The following is a 13496-nucleotide window of genomic DNA, read 5'->3' on the forward strand; positions in this document are numbered from 1 at the left end:
GTCCAAACGGGATAAAATGAAGGCAAGGTAAGGTGTAACCATGTCTAGATCAGACATCTCTAGGAATGGGTTAAGTTCTTCAGACTGGCAGCAAAACAGGATTGATGAGCAACATTTTCCAATGGAAGCAGGAGAAAGATTTTCCATGAAAGGTCTATTTAATATTCAAATTGAGATGGCATACGTTTTACACACAGAAATAAAAATCCCCTTTTAATGTATTACCTGTACTAATTCACTCAGCATATCTACATTTCTAAATATTGTGAACCAAAAATCTGGGATTCCTTTGGGGTTTGTCTCCTCAGTTGCTCCCGCTTCTTTTTCTTCTATTACTACTTTATTTTTCAGGTCTCCCTAGAAATAGAAGAGAGATGCACTTAGATTACTTGAAGAAAAAAAAACAGGCCAGAAACTCTTCAAATGCACTCCAGGTTTCTTGAAACTGTAAATACTTTGTCTGCTAGGTGTCTTCACAATTTTCTTAATGCTAACCAGTTGACACTCCATTGTTAAATGTAATCACTTGCTTATTACTATACTTAGATTAGGTCCTGTATTTATCAATTTCGAAGTTAAACAGATCTACAGCATGAATAATTCTGTGCTGCTGATTTCTGGTAGGCAAATGGCACTATCCCACAACTGCTCAGGAGCCTACACAGGTAACAGATGCAGAAAAAGAGAGAGGGGAAAGGAAAGTGTATGGCTGGATGGAACATAGGATAGCAGCCACTCTAAGACCACTTGCAAGGTTGTCTGAAGTGCCTTGGAGAGGCGCAAAACCACACTGTTGCAAAGGAAATAAGCTGGCAGATGAATCTGCGTCAAATACTAAATGTGTGACATTAAATGGAATGTCACATTCCATTTCTCTCTCCCCCCCACCCTTTCACCCCTTTTAACTAATACACATAATGTCACCCAAAATAGAAAAGACATAGGCAGAAATAGCCAGCCTTTACTCATCTTGGGTGTTACTCTAGCACTGGAATGGAACCCATTTTCAGAAGTTGCTGTCAACAGGTTACGAACAGTGCAAATGACTAAATTATAGTACTGGAATAAAACTACATGGAAATGTTCAGTTTTGTTAAGCAAACTTTTGGAACAAGTTATTTTCTGAAGCTCCCGAAGAGGTAAACACCTCAAAATATCCCAGTTACCTGAGCTGACAAAACCTTCCAATGTTTTCCAGCAGGAGACATCTATTATTTTATTGGGATCACTTCATTAATAGTTTTTATAGGAAACAAAAAAGATCACGTTTTAAGTTATTTTACTAATTCTGTCTTTCAAAATACTTAATTATTTTTACTTACAGCTAGTTTTTCTTCTTCCTCATTTTCACTGTGCCACTCTGCCTCTGCGTCTGTAGGTTCTGCACCACCAGTGATAAAATCCCTTCTCTGTGCAAGAGTTGTATAAAGATTGAAGACACATTAGAACATACTGCGTTCCAACAAGAAACATGAATGCGACAGGAAACTGAACAGTGTTTTCCAGCGTTGCTCAAGTGAATTAATGATCATATCAACTACATATTAAGAAGTACCAAGACTATGCTTTACTTTTACATCTCTAACACTCTCAAACTAGTTTATCTTAAATCAAATAAGCAATATTTGAAAAATAATTGAACTTTTGTTATATTAAATACTCTAACCAAAATAAAATGTACTGAATACTTTAAACATAGTTTTGAGCTGTGTTTTCACTTAGTTATTTTAACTTAATACCTAAACATGTTTTAATGCTTTTTCTATTATTCCTGAAAAGAGATGGTAAAGTGAAGTTCAAACTATAGCTTCTACCTGCTGAAACATAAAAATGACCAGTTCAAACATAAAAAATGAACAGAATCTGAGGAATCATGAATTACTACAATGTAAGTGAACATTGTAGTAATACTAGTAATGCATGCATTCAGAATACTCACTTCCTACAATGTGAATATTCTAAATGCTCGTCAAGATAAACACAGAAGACGAGAGGAATAGCTCAAGTAAGACTACAAAACAATACAAAATTTAATGTTTCAAGTCTATTAGTTACTCTGACAAGAGAACCATTCTGCCTGTTGTTCTTAATCTCCCTTTTGTCAATACAGACAAAAGCAGTACATTAGTACTCAGGCCTCTAGAACCCTTAAAATGGCTTCATACAAGTTCTTATAAGTGACAGCTGCACGCTAGAGAGCTATGCATAAGAATTACACAGTATGGAACAGCAGTTTTGGAACAAGAGGATAGCAGCCACTCTAAGACTACTTGCAAGGCTGTTTGAAGTGACTGATAGTAATAATTATTGGAAGTGACTTGGAGAGGGGCAAAACCATAGCGCTGAGAGAGGAGAGAATGTGACAGATGAATCTGAATCAATCTTTCAGCTGTGATGTTTAGACAGCAAATACTAAATAATATAATGTAACTATCGGGTATTCATCCCAGAGGAGGGGTGTGAAAATAGACCTAGAGATTGGTTTCTGCTGCTGATCATAAATATTAACTGCAATAAAGTTCACCTTCCTCTTGCTCATCTCTTTTAACTTTTATTTATTTTATTACTTTTATATACCGCCCCATAGCCAAAGCTCTCTGGGCGGTTTACAAAAGTTAAAAACAATGAACTTTAAAAACTGATACACAAAAATTTTAACCATCAAAAGCATAAAAACAATATCGATTTAAAACAACTATTCTGGTGTCAATTAAAAATTCAGCATATGTTGTTAGCTGCCTGAGAGAAAAGTCTTAACCTGGTGCTGAAAAAATAACAATGTTGGTGCCAGGCGAGCCTTGTAGGGGAGTTCATTCCATAATGGGGGGGGGGCACCACTGAGAAGGCCCTCTCCCTTGTTGCAATCCCCCAAGCTTCCCTCGGAGTAGGCACTTAGAGGAAGACCTTAGATGTTGAGCGTAGTGTACGGGTAGGTTCATGTCAGGAGAGGCGCTCCATCAGGTATTGTGGTCCCAAGCCGTGTAAGGCTTTATAGGTTAAAACCAGCACCTTGAATTGGGCTCGGAAATGTAAGGGCAGCCAATCCAAGCAGGCCAGAAGTGGTCTTAATACACAAAATGTCACCCAAAATAGAGAAGACATAGGCAGAAATAGCCAGCTTTTTCTCACCTCGGGTGTTACTATAGCACTGGAATGGAACCCATTAGCAGAAGAGGCTGTCAACAGGTTACGAACAGTGCAAATAACCAATATCTTTTTATCAATACAGACTAAATCAGCACATCAGTAGCCAGGCCTTGAGAACCCTTAAAATGGCTTCATACAAATTATTATAAGTGACAGCTGCATACTAGAGAACTAAGCATAGGAATTATAGAATGGAAGAACAACACTTTGGCTGGGTTCACAAACATGCCAAACGATGATGGGGGTTTTCCTGAGCCCTGCTTTTGCACACACAAAAAAGGTTCCCGACCTCGATCAGAGTCAAGACGGGGGACTTGGAGACAGAAAAGATAGGCTCTGCCATCAAGTCCCCCAGGATGCTGGGTGGAGCTGTCTGGAAGACTGGGGGAGAACAAGCTACACACTATGGTGGTGTGCCCGATCTTCGGTCAGACACAGCAATCACACACTGTGGCTTGTTCCTAGAACAAGCCACAGTGCGTAGCTTGTTATCCATTGTGAATTAGCATGTCATGCGAGCATGCCCTTTGTCTAATTCTGCCTAAGTTGAATCTACTCAGTAATAAGAGTTGTTTGAATAACAAAAAATAAGGCACTTTTTTTTACTAGTATTACTGAGAAGATTTACAGAAGAATTTACATGCCTAGTACCACCCACCACCACTCACCTTACCTTATCAAAGAGAGGTTGGTAGAGGGCTGCGTATTTTCTCTCTAAATCATGAACTTCTTCATAAAATTTAGCTTCTATATGGGCACATTTCACCTGAAGCTGTTTCAAGGCATCAATTCTTCTTTTCACTGCTTTTGGTAAGCTAGAAACAACATTATTTAAATGTATGCAGCAGAAGCATGTAGCGTCCTCCACCCAATTTCAATTATCTTCCCTTCATCTTGTTTTTTTAATCATGAAATGTTATTTTATTTCAAAGAAAGGCTAACAAAATGAAGGCAACAAAAAGAAGAACATAATAAAAATATATCAAAATCACTAGAAAAACAAAGAAACTCACTCATTATAAATCTTAGTCTATAACTGATATACATCTACAATAAAATAACCTAGGCAGATGCTCCATGCCTAATGAAAGTTTTTAAAAAATACAAGTTCTACATAAAAGCAGCATGTGCAAGGGTATGTCACTATGTGTGTTTGTGCATATTAATCAGAAAAGATATAGGAAACTGTTCTTTGTTGGAACTTTATCAAAATTTTGAAGTGCCTCAACATAGGAAATGAATGGAAACCATGAAGCCATAATATCATTCTTCAAGTTAGGATTTCTTGCTTGCTCCACTTGCTGAGTAAGTCTATACATACTCATAGTCTCCCAAATTTTATTAATTCTCTGCTCTTTAGTTGGTTGCTTTGCAGAGCTCCAGTTACATGCTATACATAACTTTGCAGCTGTATACAATTGCTTAAGAAGGTCTTTATGCAGGAATCCTGGATCATTAGATTCAAAAAGATGAAACAGCATTGTTTTAGGAGTTACCAGTGGTCTAACGTGAATAAATTCCTGACAGTAATCAGCAACCGTGTTCCAAAACTCCCATACTGTAAAACATTTCCACCAAGATTATTATTATTAATTAATTACTGCCCCATTGTTGAAGCTCTCTGGGTGATTTACAAAAGATTAGAACACTAAAAATGATATAGATTCTGCTAAATGCCCAGGAAAAGAGAAAAGTCTTGATCTGGCACTGAAAAGATAGCAATGCTAGTGCCAAGCAGGGCTTGTCAGGGAGATTATTTCATAATTGGGGGGCCACCACTGAGAAGACCCTCTCCCTTGTTGCCATCTTCCAAGCCTCCCTTGGAGTAGGCACCTGAATATGTTAGTATATGGGTGGGTTTGTGTCAGCAGAGGCGTTCCGTCAGGTATTGCAGCCCCAAGCGGTGTAAGGCTTTATAGGTTAGAATCAGCACCTTGAATCAGGCTCAGAAACATACAGGCAGCCAATGCAAGCAGGCCAGAGCTGGTCTTATATGTTCAAACCTCCAGGTCCCTGTTATCAATCTGGCTGCCGCATTTTGAACAAGCTGCAGTTTTCAAACCATCTTCAAAGGCAGCCCCACATAAGAGTGCATTGCAGTAATCTAACTTGGAGGTTAACAGAGCATAGACAACTGAAGCCACTGGCTTCAGTGAAGCCAGGTTATCCTTCTCCAGACAGGCCACCAATCGGAGTTGGTAGAAGGCACTCCATGCCACTGAGGCCACATGATGAAAGTATGAACCAATCTGACCACACCCCTTCCAACAATATTGACTATAATTTGGATATATTAGGTGAAGCCTTCCAGGAATAATGTACCACCTACTCAGAACTTTGCATTGTGCTTCCTTATTTTAATATCTCATTGCCACTCATTGCCAACTGCTACAGAGAGTCCCTAAAGGCAACTCCAACCCTTTATTAATTACCATCTAATCTGACAGAGTTCTTTCCACCACTAATAGAAAGACAATAGGATAGCACTGTATAACTTAATTATCTATGAACAAATTGCTTTCCTTCATGTTGGTAACATTTCGGAGGGGTTCACATTGACTGCCCTTGGTAACCAACCCAAAACTGTAGCCACCACTAATCCTGCCTCTCCTAAATTATGGCATGGTCTAAATCCTTGACATTGCACTGAGCCTTCTCACTGCTCTCCAGGCATCTCCAAAGCTCCTGCCCTTCTACCAAAAACTGGAAAAGCACCCCTTCTGTCAGGGTGATCTCACCAGACTAAGATGCACTTACTACCAGTAGTAAATGCATTTTTGAACCCCTGCGTTTTCAGCTTATAACAAGCCAAGATTCTCAAACTTACGTTTCAATATAACTGGAAGGAGTGTGAGGTGCATTGTCAAGTCGATCCTGCAAAGCTGCCAAGACTTGTGGATTCTGCATTACCTGGTCTGCTAACTTTTCTGTAAGAGAAGCAGAAGAATTTAACAAATCAGACTATAACTGAATGGTATAATTTAATACATGTTTATTTTGGCTCCACTTCCATGAATTCAAATTAAGGATGTTTAGCTGCAATTCCTGCAGTACTGTGCTTCTAAAGCAGCAATACTGGAGCTAACTGGCAAGACATTCAAATGATGCAAATTGTTAATGAAGAAAATAGGATGACATAAAATAATGACCCTGTTCAGATAACATGCTAAGCCATGGTAGCTAAGTATTTGAGCTAAACATTATGGCTTAGTGTGTCATGTGCACCATTCCTAACCATGGTGGCTACAGAACCACAGTATAAACATACCCACTAACCAATTATTGCAAAAGGGTTAGCAGCCTAGCCATGGCTTAGTGTGTTGCCTGAACAGGCCCATAGTCATAAACCCTCAGAGGTATAAAAGTCCATGGTCAAAAGCTCGTAAGCATATCTAAGTTTTTCTTATTGTCCCAGGCAATATCCTATCTTTGTAGCCCAAGAGCATGCAACAGAAACAGGTAATTAAAACACATTTCTTACTCTGAGGCCTGTACTAAAGAACCTTCCCCATTCACATCCAGCACTAAATACTTGCCCAAATATCTTATCTCATTTCCTGAAGAATCATGCTTTACTACAGCGGTACACAACATTTAAGGCCCCAAGGACCATGTCCACTGTTGGCAAGGATATGGGATCCCACACACATGTATCCCATCCCAGCAATCCTGCAGCAAGATTCCTGGGATGGAAGCTTTAACCTTACTCCATCCTAGCGAATCTGCAGCAAGATTGCTGGGGATGGGAGTAGCAGGGTTGCCCTCCCTATTTCGCTTGCTAATGGGTGGAGTTCCCTTAGATCTGCAGGCTATGCACCCCTGTTTTACTAGGGCTCTGGAGAAATTGTATACACCAAGGCACTAGTCACCAAGAATGCTTTGCTATATACCTTTGATGTCTACCCAATACATAAAAGGCAGAATGAATGTCTTAGCAAAGCTTTAAAATTAAAATACTCAATGGAAGGAAGTAGTCAGTCACTGTGTCTCCAACCGTATTCCTCTGCCAGCCCCCTTCACTAAGTCTACTGACGCACCGCTCTCCAACTAGAACTTTTATCCCACTGAAGATGAATACAGAAATGTGCCAAACCACAAAAACCAGGATGCGAAACACATCAGCTTCATCATTCCTCACTGCTTCAGGATTTTTAAAGGGATAAATATGATCTCTGGCAATCATATCTGTACGCGCATTCTCTTTGCTTACTTTGAAATATGTTTTAATTAGTTACCTTTTTTGTCACCTGTACCTTTAGCAGCTTCCACAGAATCTGAGGCAGCATCTTCTGCTTTACTGCAAAAACATATTCGAGACACACACTTGAACAAGTGCAGCACTCAAGCTTTTGAAAATGGACATTTTTAATAATAATAATAATAATCTGAGACATTGTTGCCAATCTGACATCTAAATGCATTCTACAGTGGGGACTAAAAAATTAATCATTTTTTTTATCTCGTTACATGTGCCAACATTGCGCATAGGAGAAACACTAAAAGTGCTGTTAGTCCTGTTACACTGAGTTCCCAGAAGAACATTCCCATAACATGCCAATCTTCCAACTGCTTGCTAAGAGGATTTCACTAGTCATCATCACTTTCAAATTTCCAGCTTCAAAAGTACAAGAGAACAGGTGGCCAAATTGCAGCAGGAATTCTCAAGTAACAGACAAAGCAGAAAATTGTGGCATATACAAAACAAAGAGCAGATAAAAGCACACAATTAAAAATCAGATACCTTAAAATATTTTAAGGTAGTAAAAATGTTTTCAAATGCCTGAATCTTTTAAGGGGTTTGCCTGGCACCTAGGAGACAGCAAATTTGGTACTAGGCATACTTCCATGAGGAGGACACTTCATAGCTGAAGTACTACTATAAAAAAGAGACTCTCTCTTTTTGTAACAAACCTCAATTCTAATGGAGGTGTTATTTGGAGAAAAGTGTTAGAGTTAGGGCAGGTTGGGAAGGAAGAAAGCACTCCTTCAAGTACTTTGATCCCAAGCCATTTTGGGCTTTAAAAGGTAAGCGCCAATAGTTTGAATTGCACCCAGTAGTGAAAAGGCTCTCTGCGAAGTTCTTTTAAGACAGGCAAAATACAATCTCAGCAAGCAGTGCCAGTCAAAACAGCCACTGCATTCTGCACTAACTGGAATTGGACTGCCACCACTCACTCAAGCATTTGCCGAAGAAGAGGAAATTTGTAAATGGCTGATAGTTATTAAGACTCACCTGGGTCTCAAAAGACCTTTTCATGAGTGGTCGCACTAATAACATCTTCAAGGTGTCCAGAATCACTACCTCTCTCAAAGTGACATTAATTACTCCCTGGACCCACCCAATGAATCAATCTCTCTGCTAGATGTTCCCAGCTATGACAGGATTTTTTTAAAAAATATCAGCGACTGGCCAACCCATCCCCTCTCCCAAGCATTTTATCAACATCAAACTGCAACAACTGGAAGACCAGACTGGAGTCATCCAGAGAACTAGATAGACTCACTCAACTACAGAGTGGACAAGATATGAGGGATTTTACCCTCAAAATATCTAATAAAACTTATCACAGCAGGTTTCTTGCAGTTCTCCCATTTAAGGAAATCCCTCATCAGCTAGTGATAGAAAGGTAACATAACAGGAGGAAATGCCCTGAAACTAGTAAAGGCTCATCCTTTTGACAAGTTACCCTAAGTCAAAAATATAGAATGAGAGAGTGCCACTCTAATGCACACTTTAGATGAACATGTGCTCCAATATATTATGAAAATACTGGAGAAGGGAGGATAGTTTTATCCCAAGCAAAATCAGAATAATCTGAGTGAAGAATTGTACAGTCAAATAGATTCAGAAGCAGAACTTCTGTAAAAGCAGTACTAAATTTTGAAATTTAAAGCAGTACTGAAACTTTGAGATCTGGCAACCCACATATTTTATGATCTCTGAATACATTTTCACAAATAATTCTTTTGCAACAAAGTTGCCATTGCTTACACATTCAGAGTTTTTAAGAGATGGACTGTTCAGAACTTACCTATTATCTGCCATCTGTAGGGTCTTTTAACCACCTGCAAGACAATAAATTCAGAAAGTTTTAAGTATGCCTAAACAAGACGGCAAAATAACAATTAGAGAAAAGGCCATTCTTGCATTTTACAGCATGATCCAGATGTTAATGACAAGAACTCTGCTCATGTAACACTCCACAGGGAAAACAATTTTCACCAATTCCTCCTACTCTGTGAAATTCCTATCACCACCTTCCATATTATTCGAGATGGTCCCCCAACCCATGGAGCAGTTTTCTAGGAAGTATAATGTGACTGGGCAAAAATCATCTCCACTTCTTCTTTCAGTAAGAACCTCTGCCAGACTGGAGTTCCTTCCATTCACAGTATATCTAGATTGAACCCAATATCTTTAATTAAGTTCCTATTAATTCAATATAAAACATTTAGGGAGTGTTATATTCACCTTTATATCCAGAGATTTTAAAGTAAACATACTAATTACTACCATTAAATGCATCACCAGACTTACAGAACAATATAAAGTATTTCTGCAACATTTCATGGAGAAACAGGAAATGTTTTGGTGGTAGGATTTCTGAAGAATTGAATGATTGCAAGGATAATGACCAATCTTTTAATTAAATCAGTAAAGAAAATGTTATGAGATAGTAACAGCTGCAATTAACACGGTTCAAATTTCAGCAAATTGAATGTTACCAGAGTTTTTATTTTTGTTTCAAACAATTCCAATTATATAATGAATTATTTTGAATATGTAACAGAGGCTAATTGAATTTGAAAGCAAAAGTGACACTCCGGCTTACAATCCCTTGGTATTTATGAACTAGCCGCTGCCACCTATTCTGAATAAGTTTATAAAATTGGAATTGTTTGAAAGAGAAATAAGAAGTTTGATACTATGTGCTAACTTCTGTCTTTTCATTAAGTCTGCCTTCATTCATTCAATTAAAATGCATATAGCTAGCACTATAATTATTCAGTTTAAAATTAAGACCTCATTTGTGCTTGAAGTTTGTTTGATTTATAAAAGCAACATTTCCAATATCTGTTAGTTTGGGCTACATTTTAGCAAGATTGTAGCCTGTTTAAAAATGAAAAGTACTGCAGATTCATATATGATTTGGTCCTCTAAGCAAACTGAGATTGTTCTTTACTCACTGCAACTCCCATCCACTCTAGCCAGCATAGAAAATGGTGAGGGATGCTAGGAACTGCAGTTCAACCACATTTTCCCCATTACAATGGGCTACTGTTTTAGACAACGACCTGATTCGCACATAATGGGTTAAATCATGGGTTTATTAGTTCTTGGTTAACTCTAGGTTGCTTAACCCACAATTAACCCATATTATCTGGATGCCCATGCCACAAATCAATCTCTGATTGGGCAAAAGTGGAAGAAGCACAAATCATAGCAAATCACAATTTGCTTCTGTTACTTGCGAGCCGGCCCAACATAATATCTTAACACCTTGAACAACAGGAAAGAGCAAATAACCTGAGGGAACTGTATTTTGAAAAACATGTTCATTAGTGAGCGTGAGTCAATTGACAATTGAGCTTCGTAAGTTTAAGGTGAAGTGCTTCTACATTATAAAAAAGATTAAGAAAACAATTAAACATATAGTAGCACAAAAGTGTTATAAGAAATCAGGCTGTACTTAACACCCAATATGGGACTGCTGCCAAAAGTGTAATCTCTATGGCAAGCTCTGCCCCTCCCCCCTCCTAACATTTGAGATAATGCATTCAAAGTTGTGACAATATCACATTCTGCATTTCCTATTTCATGGCATTGGCTTTAGTTGGTGGGGTGGGTACAAGAAACACAGAATGTAATGAGAGCATCTCTATCAGAGTAAATGATGGTGCAATTCCAGACACCTACTTTAAAAATATTAGAACAATACTGCTTAGAAGACCAGAGGATATAAATATTTGCTATCAAAAGCCCAAGTGCCAACCCTGTGCAATATCAGATTATTTTAACCATTATTAGAGCAGCAGCCTCCATGACGGTGCCGGCTGCAATAAGGGCAGAATTAAAGTGTGCTATACCTCCAAATTATCTTATGGTCCAAAAAAATAAAGGCACTTTCCCCAAAGTTACTGACAAGTAGTAACACAAGATTTCTGAGAAATTTAGCGAGCAATACAAAGTACTTTACAAATAAAAAAAAGTGAATATGTGCATAAACACCAATGACTCGACATCTTGTAACGTAGGATACCAAGTTTTATTAAGCATGGGAGTCAATATAGTGGTTAGAGAGTTGGACTGGGGCTCAGGAGATCCAGGTTCTTGTCACCACACAGCCATGAAACACACTGGATGACTCTCAGCCTAGTTATCCATGCTCTGTTACAACACAGTAAAATACTGTTCATGCTTTCTCAGAAGGAAGCTCAATGGGGCTTACTCCCAAGTAATTACAAATAGGACTGCAGCCTAAGAAGTGTAGTAAACATGGGTATTATAAGAGACCATATGCATTACCAGCTGTTTTGATAACTTTCAACTGATGAGTACTTATATTTTGGGAGCTTTGCTACACACTGGACTATTCATTATGGTTACTACAACCACACCTAAACTACAAGGTTCAGAGTCTAATCATACACAAGTTTACTCAAAAGCAAACCCACTATGTTCAATGGGACTTACGTATACTTACTAAGGCGCAACCCTCACTGGCTGGGGAATGCTGAGATTGTAGGATTTTTTTCTGCCTAAGTATGCATGCGATTGCACTCTAAAATAACTTTCTCAAATGTAGCTTTTTTGACTATCCTCCCACAGGAGGATTTCAGTCCATATGGATTATTGTAAACGATCAACGAGCTGCAAAGTATTGACCATAGTGACTACTGTTGTAAGCAAGAATATAAGCTTTGTTAGAAGAGCCTTAAAATAGTGCTTAAAAGCCAGGAGTTTTTTTATACATCAGTTGAATTGATCAGCCAAGCTAACTTTGGACGTTTTTTCCTGATCCGGCTGACCCAGAATGATTAAATTTAAGAAGTTCCTATGTCTTTCATGTATCAGGCTCTTTCAAACTTGAACCAAGTGCGAGTCACAAGCTGTGCGGCTCCTGCTGGAGTTACACGTAGCGACGCCAAACCACAGATGAAAATTATGGCTTCTGTTACAGAACTCAGTCACAAACACGCGGGCGACACGACTATGCATTTTGCAACAGCGACGATTTGGGGGAGGAAGGGAAGAGGAAGAAGGAGGGCGGTGTATAGAAAACACTGGGAGACAAACTTCCCGGGATAAGTACTAGGATACCTAACTCGGGAAAAAATGGGCTTTTAACGATGCATTTTCGCGAGGAGAGAGACTTTCACAACACGTACGGGGCACCAATAAGTTGCTGCTTTAATTTCCGCCTTTATTACTCACGGCACGCCTCTCACAGAGCCGTTTCTAAACGGCGGGGCCTACCCAGCTGGACCGGAGCAGAAAGCCCCGAACACATGGCTGAGGAGAGGGACGGGAGGAGGAAATGCGGCGGGCGCGTGCGGCGGGCGCAATCCAGCGTGAGCCAAACGAGGGGAACCGCCCTGAGAAGTGGAAAGGAAGCGTGTGGCAGCCCGAGCCGAGGCAGCAGGGCCCCGCGGAGCGAAAGGACGAGCCTCCGTTGTCTCCTCCTTCCTGAAGCACTGCAACCCGGAATGACCCACCTTCCCCCGCGGTAGCTTCTTAAAATGGTGCCCGTGCTGGGACCATACTGCCCCACCCGTTCTCCCACTTGTTTCCCCCACCAGTCGGGCCTCGGCTGAGCAACCGGGCCTGCCTGCCTGCCTGCCTATTCACCGGCCTTCGCCACCTTTTAGCCGGACAGCAACCGAAACGGAAAAGGCCTGCTACGTGCCCCGCGCTGACCCAGCCCCCGCCATCCCCGCCTCACCTGGCCCGGCCTTTGCGTCTCCTCACGCCCGCAACAGCAGCACCCAGGCTGATCCTCTCTCAGATTCACTCGGGGCTGCGCCGCCCTTAACAAGGCTGCCTCCCATTTGGTAATGCCGCCGCACCCCTCGCAGTAACAGCCTCCACGATTGGTCCAAGGTTAGCTACGGCCGCTGCTCCACACGCGGGACATGTTGACTTTCCGGCAGAAAGAGGATTAGCCAATCACTGCGCTGGAAAGGAGGGAGGGGAGGGAAGGCAAAGGAGAGCGGCGGCTCACTGCGCGTGCGCAGAGCCACTCTAAGCGCCAGAGAGTTCGGAGGTGCAGAGGGAAGAGGAGCCGGGGTGGGCGGAGCTTAGGCGGTGGGACGAGGGTGGTGCCGGAGCGCCCCGCGGTAGTTAAAGG

At 40.5% G+C, this 13496-nt stretch overlaps 1 protein-coding gene and 2 non-coding genes across 4 annotated transcripts in view; all 3 read right to left on the bottom strand.

The window, feature by feature from the left end:
- NAP1L4 (nucleosome assembly protein 1 like 4) overlaps positions 1 to 13185 on the bottom strand; it is a 43016-nt gene extending 29831 nt beyond the window's left edge. For both annotated transcript variants that reach the window (XM_063117178.1, XM_063117179.1), the window contains exons 1-7: positions 13092 to 13185; positions 9180 to 9213; positions 7383 to 7444; positions 5975 to 6074; positions 3821 to 3962; positions 1323 to 1409; positions 226 to 357 (exon numbers count right to left, since the gene is read on the bottom strand). In XM_063117178.1, coding sequence (XP_062973248.1) covers positions 226 to 357; positions 1323 to 1409; positions 3821 to 3962; positions 5975 to 6074; positions 7383 to 7444; positions 9180 to 9193 — 537 coding nt within the window. In that variant the 5' untranslated portion in view covers positions 9194 to 9213; positions 13092 to 13185. The remainder of the gene's footprint in view (positions 1 to 225; positions 358 to 1322; positions 1410 to 3820; positions 3963 to 5974; positions 6075 to 7382; positions 7445 to 9179; positions 9214 to 13091) is intronic.
- On the bottom strand, positions 916 to 1042 carry LOC134393832 (small nucleolar RNA SNORA54). Its single transcript, XR_010025116.1, has one exon. It is a non-coding gene; the product is annotated as a small nucleolar RNA SNORA54 (small nucleolar RNA).
- LOC134393831 (small nucleolar RNA SNORA54) lies at positions 3076 to 3202 on the bottom strand. Its single transcript, XR_010025115.1, has one exon. It is a non-coding gene; the product is annotated as a small nucleolar RNA SNORA54 (small nucleolar RNA).
- Positions 13186 to 13496: the final 311 nt, after the last annotated feature.

Source organism: Elgaria multicarinata, chromosome 2 (assembly GCF_023053635.1).
Source record: "Elgaria multicarinata webbii isolate HBS135686 ecotype San Diego chromosome 2, rElgMul1.1.pri, whole genome shotgun sequence".
NCBI classification, from domain to species: Eukaryota; Metazoa; Chordata; class Lepidosauria; order Squamata; family Anguidae; genus Elgaria; species Elgaria multicarinata.